At 31.3% G+C, this 8,727-nt stretch overlaps 1 protein-coding gene and 1 long non-coding RNA gene across 4 annotated transcripts in view; both read left to right on the forward strand.

The window, feature by feature from the left end:
* LOC117177641 overlaps window positions 1-424 on the forward strand; it is a 1,040-nt gene extending 616 nt beyond the window's left edge. Inside the window, exons 2-3 of the long non-coding RNA XR_004467728.1 lie at window positions 159-281; window positions 359-424. This is a non-coding gene — a long non-coding RNA (uncharacterized LOC117177641). The remainder of the gene's footprint in view (window positions 1-158; window positions 282-358) is intronic.
* The window catches only part of LOC117177639 (tubulin beta chain-like), a 45,757-nt gene extending 44,569 nt beyond the window's left edge, over window positions 1-1,188 (forward strand). For 2 of the 3 annotated variants that reach the window (XM_033368434.1, XM_033368435.1), the window contains exon 5: window positions 736-1,188. In XM_033368434.1, coding sequence (XP_033224325.1) covers window positions 736-1,137 — 402 coding nt within the window. In that variant the 3' untranslated portion in view covers window positions 1,138-1,188. The remainder of the gene's footprint in view (window positions 1-735) is intronic. The other variant, XR_004467727.1, reaches the window with a different exon arrangement.
* Window positions 1,189-8,727: the final 7,539 nt, after the last annotated feature.

The raw sequence follows: 8,727 nt of genomic DNA on the forward strand, positions 1-8,727 counted from the left end.
TAAATATATATGAAATTTAGTATTCATTGGCGTTTGGTGTTTTATGGTAATTTGAAAATGTATTTTATATCCAAACACAATTATCTACTTTTTTTCTTTTATTTATACAACATGTACGAGCAACGCAGCAGTTTCTCATTTTTTTATTTGATTCGCAGATTTAGGGATCTCAGTCGACATCTAGGGATAAATAAGATTCGAGTTGGGGATAAACCGTTCCACCCATCTGGCGACACTGCGACTCAGGTTTTACATCCCGGCTTTGGTGGTTTGAATGTCATGTAGGTTTTGACTAACCTAAGATTTGGATATTATATCTATTTCACACAAATAACACCCGACAAAATCATCTTGACAGGTGACGGACAGTTTGTAGACGACACTTCACGTTTCTCTGGATGATAAAAAACAGGGTCTAAATGATGCTTTTCTCCTAAATTCTCCAAATGAACATGTGTGGCTCAAATTTGTTGCAACTCACTTGAACACCAATTTCGGTGTACATTGGAGGATCGGCGATTTTCTGTGTTATTAGTTTAGAAAAATGACGCCAGTTCCCCACCATTTCGATCGTTAATAACTCGGTTATCAATGTGACGCAAAATTTTTCTCTATGGCGCATATGAGCGCATTTGAAGATCTTCAAGATCCTGCGTAACACCTGACATAACTCCTAAAGTTTTGTAACTGACCTATAAAAATTCATGATTAATTTATCAGTTATATACTTTCCAGGAAGTAGATGAAGAAATGGTGAAAATTCGTACAGAAAACAATTCTAATTTTATGGACTGGATGCCAAATTCCATAAAAATTGCTATGTGTGATGTCCCACCACGTGGGTTGAACATAAGTGCCACTGCAATATCAAATTCGACTGCAATTCAAGAAGTATTTAAAAGATTAGAACATTCTTTTTCTCTGATGTTTCGAAAAAAAGCTTATTTGCACTGGTACACTGGAGAGGGGATGTATGAAACCGAATTTGTTGATGCGCAAAATATCATGAAAGATCTTATTTTTGAATATCAACAGTATCAAGAGGGTGATTCTGAAGTTGAAAATATCGAGCAAGAAACAGATGATACAGATTATGGAAGTGACACAGGAGGAATCGGAAATACCCAAATTATCTGAATTGTAACATCAGTTGAAAGCGAGTAAAATAAAAAAATCGAAAAACATGGATTTAGAAAAGAATTACAATTTTTTATTATTTATATGGTTATAGTAGAAAATTTAATGTTTCTTCTGTTATATTTTAATTCACAAATTGCTCTATTACGTTGTGAGAAGGTTTTAAATAGCCTACTATAAAAGTTTCTTATCAAATATTAGTGTTTAAACACAGTCAATTAGAGGCGAGTGGGAATATATTCGCATACATATGTAAGGATTTGAATTCAGATTGTTTAAAATTAGCTTTATTTTCCTATACTGTACATTCCGATATCCAAAATATAACATTTATGTACAAGTCTGATAACATTCTATTTTTAAATTTTTCAGATTTGCACATGTTTGGATTTAATTTTTTGATATTTCCTAAACATCCTAAAGCTTATCAATATTTCAACAGAGTCTAAAATAATCACATTGAAATATATATCAAATTGACATGAAGATTTTGAAAGTCAGTAATATTTTCTTACATTTTACGCACAAGGGAAATTGCAGGCTTCAATAGATTCATCACAACAGTAGAGATCAACGAATTTGTGAATTCCAGAATTCCATGTACTGGTGAATTTCAGGGTGACATTTGAAAATCCGGGACCATTATTAACTAGTTCAATGCGGCCACCATAAGTAGGCATTACGGTCATATCATGAACATGAACCTGAGTGATTTTTGCGTTTTTTAATGTTTTGGAAGTGTACTCATATGAAACGTATCCAAATGGGTTGCCCGTAAAAGATAATGCAAGTCTATGACAAAGATGGCCCAGTTTGATTGAACAATTTGTTCCTGGCTTTTCAAATCTGAACGTGCCGTGTCCATGGAGTATTCGTGAAGTACCCGCTGATACTATTTTGTTATTAAGTCCTATAATGAAGGCTGACGATGTTGCGAAGAATTTTAAAATAACAATTAATGCGAAAATCCTCTTACACGACGCCATTTTTACTTTAGGATGTCTCGGATCAAATGAACAAACTTTATAATTTGAAAATTATTTTTCAAAGAAACTATGTGCGTGAATCAAGAATGGGCGACAATAATAATCTGATTATTATAAAAGAAGATGATTCGGGTTTCAATCGTGTGAAAAACTACGAATCTGATTATTATTTGATCTGATCTAATCTGATTATTCTGACGCAACTTTGTATAGAAGCTACTGCGAAATTAGTGCTTATCTTAGTTCAAACAGAGTTGATAAAAAAATTTATAAATTACATCTCAAGAAATGTTTCTGAGTTTCATCATTCGGCTTCTTTTAATGATATTAATGATGAAATATCAATAAATGATGAAGAAATGAACTACGCAGAGAAATAATTTGATTGAATCCAATTCTATGTTTTATGCGCAAAAAAATTATTAAAAAAAACATCAAAAGATTTGCACGATTTTAGGATTGTTAAAGTTTTAAATAAAAAATTAGAATTTTGACATCTATTTATTTTGAAATGATTTAGGTAAATTAACTTTTCTGTTGAAAATTGATATTTTTCAATTAAAATATAACTATTTTGAAGAAAACTCGTCTTTTTAAATTGAACATTCAACAGTTTGGTTGATATTTTTTTCTTTCTTGACTCAAAAATCTTTTTTTATTAATATTTGAACTATTTTGTTAAAAATTCGTCTTTTCGGTTCAACAATTTATCTTTTTAATTATGAATTTCATCTTTCGTGCGCAAAAATGCATTTGTGATTGAAAATTGATCTGTTTAGGTTGAGACTTTAACAGTTTTATTGAAAATTAGTATTTTTTGAAAATTAATTCAACTGCTTTCAATTCCATAAATTCCTTGATTTTCTAAAAATTTTTAGATTCCGTGAATTCCTTGAATTCCTAAATTCCTTGAATTCCATGAATTCAATAAATTTCTTGAATTCCGTTAATTCAATGAATTCTCTGAATTGCGTAAATCCCTTGAATTCCGTGAATTCTTTGATTTTTATGAATTCTTAGGATTCCGTAAATTTCCTGAATTGCTAAATTCCATTAATGCCGTGAATTCAATGAATTTCTTGAATTTCGCAAAATTGCGTGAATTCCCTGATTTTCTTGAATCCCATAAATTCTGTAAATTCCGTGAATTCATTGAATTACGCGAATTCTATGAATTATGTGAATTTTTTGAAGTCCGTAAATTCCACGAATTCTGCAAATTTCTTAAATTCCGAGAATTCTATGAATTCTTTGAATCTCGCGAATTCCTTTTATTCTGTGCATACCGAGAATTAATCGAATTTCGTGAATACCGAAAAATCCGTGAATTCCGGGCGTTAAGTGAACTCAGTTAAACTTGAAATCCTCGTTATGGTCTCAATAATCGTGGAACATCGTTAGAATTCGAATATACATTGTTAAAAAATATGTTGAAAGTAACATATTTGAAAGTAACAAATTTAGTAATAAAAGCCCTTTATTTTTAGACTTTTGGAGTATAAAATCGAGGTTCAATCAAATAAAATTAAATAAAGGGAAATTGTAAACGTCACGATTACCGGGACGTCTACTTTACTTTAAACAAAATTTAAGATCTTTTAATAATTTTGAATTATGTCAGTGTTCTTCTTCAGAAATTGGTATTATTAATCATGAAAAAAATTATTTCATATCTTGAACAAGATTCAGAGCCTATTAATGATTTTGAATCATATTATAATTTTTCGTCTCAAATTGGATTCTCAATAATAAAAAAATTTTTTTAAAGAAGATTGAAAGATATTATAATTGTCGGTTTGTAGCGTCTTATATCCAAAATTGGCATTTTAAATCTAAGGTCATGATACTTTGAAGAAGATTTAATATCTTTCAACAATGTTAAATTAATTCGGTGTTTTTCATCAAAAATGGTTATTCTCAATTATAAAAAAAAAATATTTCACAGCAGATTGACAGAATAACCATATTTAAGGTTTGTTAGCGTATTATATCGAAAATTGGTATGTCACAACGAAAATCATTATACTTTGAAAAAGATTTAGAACCTTCTAACAATTTTGAATTATTTCCGAGTTTTTCATTGGAAATTAATATTCTCAATATTGAAAACAAAAAATATTTCAAAGAAGATTCACCGATTTTAATAATTTTAGGTTTTTTAAAGTATTACACCAAAAACTGGTATTTTCAAACCAAAATATTTGTGCTTTGAAAAACATTTAGAATATTTTCGCAATTTTGAACTATGTTGGTATTTTTCGTCGGATATTGGTATTTTGAATTTAAAAAATTATACTTTAAAGAAGATCGATGGCTGTGTAAACAATTTTAAGTTATATATGCGTTTTACACGAAAATTTGGCATATTAAAACAAAAATCATTATAATTTCATTTAGATTCATATATTTTTGGAAATTTTGAATTATGTTAGTATTTTTTATCTAAATTTGTTTATGAATAGAGAGTGCCCTTTTTTTGTACGTGGTTCATCATAGCCTAAAAATTATCCGATTTTCTTTCAAGATATCTCAAATTAAAGGTCTTAGCATGTACATATGCATTATATAATCAAATTTGTGATGGCATTTTGATGCTTTTTTCTTTCGAAAGATTAAAAAATAAAAAAATGAGTAAATTTCGTTTATTCAGGCGACTATACTTGAAGCTTTTCTATTAACTCAATGTTCCCGGGATGGATTAAACTGAAGGTTTGTTATGTACACTGTTAAAAAGGTGTGGAGTTCTACCACACATATACCAGAATTCTACAATACAAGCGTAAGGTAAAATTCCATTCATGCTATTGGAATGACGAAATTGCAATACATGCATTGTAAGTGTTGTAAATCGTGAAGTTATCGTCCAGCATTCCAATACATGTATTAGGGCGTTTGTAGACAAAAATTGTACACAGGGAAATTAACAACAGTCAAAATTACTTAAATTGGTGAGTCAACTATCCGGGTGCACCGGGTCGAGCACCAGGTAGTTTAATACGTATTCTACGAGAACTTAAAAAAATTTTAATTTCGTGAATAATGAAAACAGTTCCAAATAGTTAGTCGACGACCCGGGTGCACCAGGTCGCGCCCCAGGTATTTTAGCACGTATTCTACGAGAACTTTTTCAAAATTTAGATTGTTTTAACAGCCAAAATAACTAAAAATTGTGAGTCAACGATCCGGGTACACTAAGTCGAGCACCACGTAGTTTAATACGTATTCGATGAGAATTTTTTCAAAAGGTTAGATTGTTTAAACATATAAAATTACTAAAAATTGTGAGCTGATGATCCGGATGCACCGGGTCGAGCACCAGGTAGTTTAATACCTATTCTACGAGAACTTTAAAAGAATTTAAATTTCGTGAATAATGAAAACGGTTCCAAATAGTTAGTCGACGACCCGGGTGCACCAGGTCGCGCCCCAGGTCGACGCTAATTTTTACTAATTTTGGCTGTTGTAATAATCTAAAGTTTGAAAAAGTTCTCGTAGAATACGTGCTAAACTACCCAAGGTGCGACCTGGTGCACCTGAATCTTCGACTGACCATTTAGAATTGTTTTCATTATTGACGATATTTAAATTCTTAAAAAAGTTCTCGTAGAATACGTATTATACTACCTGGTGCTCGATCTGGTGCACCCGGATCGTCGACTCACAATTTTTAGTAATTTTAGCTATTGAAACAATCTAAATTTTGGAAAAGTTCTCGTAGAATACGTACTAAGATACCTGTGGCGCGACCTGGTGCACCCGAGTCGTCGACTGACCATTTAGAATTGTTTTCATTATTGATGAAATTAAACTTCTTTAAAAAGTTCTCGTAGAAAACGTATTATACTACCTGGTGCTCGATCTGGTGCACCCGGATCGTCGACTCACAATTTTTAGTAATTTTAGGCTGCTGAAACCATCTGAAGTTTGAGAAAGTTCTCGTAGAATACATACTAAGATACCTGCGGCGCGACCTGGTGCACCTGAATCGTCGACTGACCATTTGGAATTGTTTTCATTATTCACAAAATGTAAATTTTCTTAAATTTCTTGTAGAATACGTATTATACTACCTGGTGCTCAATCTGGTGCAAACTTTTTTCACGCGGGCAGAAATTTGTTTTCCAGGAACAAGTGTTCTCAGAAATGATTTAAATTTACTGTTCTAATTTTTCTCTTCAACAGGCGTCGAGATATCCAGCTACTAGACTTGTATTATAAAATTCCAAAACATGTAAGGTAGTATACCAATGCCAGAATTTGGAAACTACAACATTGTGTATTGCAGCGTTACCTTACGTTTCGGAAATAAACTTCCAATACATGTAGTGGAAGTTTCCAACAGAAATTTTTAACAGTGTAGATGTGTATTAAAAAATAAAATTTTGGTTTTAGGATATTGTTTTTTTATTATTATTGTGTTAAAAGGAGGAAGTTTGGAAATTCTTTTAAGTTAAATCATTATGTTGAAATCCTTTCTTTTAATTTGAATTTTCTTAGAAGACAGCTTAATATTGAAGAGCTTAGCATGTAGACCGTTATTAAACAATAAAATTGTACATATTTTAGTAATATTTCTTTGTTATCAGAGGTGAATATCTTTAAAAAAACTTTCATTTTTCAGACCACTGTAGGCAAGCAGTTTTTCTATTAGCCTGATTTTTTGGGAGATTTCTTCAAGCTGCAGGTCTTGACACCTAGATGTTCAATGAAAAATAAAATGAATTCTGTCATAGTATGCTTTTTGTTTGTTATTATTGAATGAGAAACTAGAAAAGTTAGAAAAATCTGCTCTCTAGAGTACTATGCTGGATTCTTATTTATTTGTTTTATTATTTTCGAAGATGCCTACAGTATTGGCATGTATGTATATGTGCATCTAGTACTAAAACTTTTTCTATTTGATAACATGCTACGTTTCAATATTTCAAATTTGTATATTTTTAAATTTTATTTTGAGATATTTTACAGACTTTCTAAAGTTTATGAGTCGAATTCAAGCATATGGATATGGAAATATATATATAAAAAAAGTGATGTAAAGATTTTTTTAATTAGTTTTATTTTCATACATTGTACCCCGAAAGACAATTTCAGGCTTGATGAGGATGAACACGACAGTACAAATGTACGAATTTTCGAATTGAATTGTTCCTACTGATGAATTTCAGAGTAACACTTGGAGAGCCAGGACCACCATTAACTAGTTCAATGCGGCCTCCAGGAGTAGCGAATATTTCCATATCTCTAACCTGAACCTGAGTAATATTTTCGTTGTTAGGTGTTGTGTAAGTTTCTTCATGTATAAGATATTCAAATTGGTTCTCCGTTATATTAACCAAAAATGTACGACAAAGCTGGTCGATTTCGTTTGGACAGGTTACTCCTGCCGGTCCTGATCTGAACGTGCCATGTCCACGAAGTACTCGTGTGACGCCCACAGGATATATTGGCTTATTACCTCTGAGACAGGCAGCTGATGATGTTGCAAACACTTTTAAAAGAACTATTAGGGCGAAAATCCTCTTACGCGATACCATTTTTACTTCAGAGTGTCTCAGGTCAAACGACCTGTTTCAGTACCATGAAAATTCTGTTTTAAACCAATTATATATGTGGATTATAAATAAGCCACTGCAGCAATCTGATGGTTGTGAGGTAAGTTTGCTTAGAGGCTAATACGCGCAAGTTGCTTATCATAGTTCAAACAGACTCGATAACATTTACAGCAATAATTTCTAAAATACGTTTCGCTAGTTAATATTTAAGCTTCTGGTAATATTTATGACAATAAATAGGGGAAGCTAATATAAGATGAAGATAAAAATATTTGATGTTATAATATCAATACCCAGTTTAAAAAAATGTTAGGTTTGATAACGTTTTACAAAAAAATGGGTATTTTAAAATTAAAATCGTTCTACTTTCAGCAAGATTTAGGATCTTTTAACAATTTTTAATTATTATAATTATTTTTTTAAGATATAATTTTTGTTGACTAGCGTGAGATAATATTAGTGGGTCGATGGAATGACAATGTTGATATACTAGTCGTAATATAGCACTTAGTTTTTATTAAAAATCGAGCTTTCGCTTGGTGTCACCAAGTCTCATCAGGAATACATAATGGAATCAAACAATTTACCAAGTGCAAAGAATTTAGAAGATGCCCGGTAAAAAGGCTGGCATTAAAAAGTATTAAAAATTTTCATTCATTCGGTGGTAACGTGAGAAATATTGAATACCTCTGGATCCCGTTTTTGTCCTCCCGTTTTGAATATCCACGGCAGTTGAAGTGAGCTCTCAAATTGAATTCCTTTCTGTAGCTAGCGCTGACAATATTTTGCTGAATACCACAAAGCAACCAAGAATTAGACAAATTTCAATCCCTTTTAATTTTGCAAATTTTGCTGCATTTATTTACTGTTTTTCGAGTAATAATCAGGCAAAAAGCTTTTTAAAACATAGCGTCGGTTATTTTACGATGTCAGGATCAATTTCCACACAGAAGGTTCTGGTGAAAAATAATCTTTTCCATTTTTTATCATGATTTTATATGTTTTCAATTGATAATATTTGAACAAAGCGAACACTTAAAGATAAAAAA

The sequence above is a fragment of the Belonocnema kinseyi genome, chromosome 8 (genome assembly GCF_010883055.1).
Source record: "Belonocnema kinseyi isolate 2016_QV_RU_SX_M_011 chromosome 8, B_treatae_v1, whole genome shotgun sequence".
In the NCBI taxonomy this organism is placed as follows: Eukaryota; Metazoa; Arthropoda; class Insecta; order Hymenoptera; family Cynipidae; genus Belonocnema; species Belonocnema kinseyi.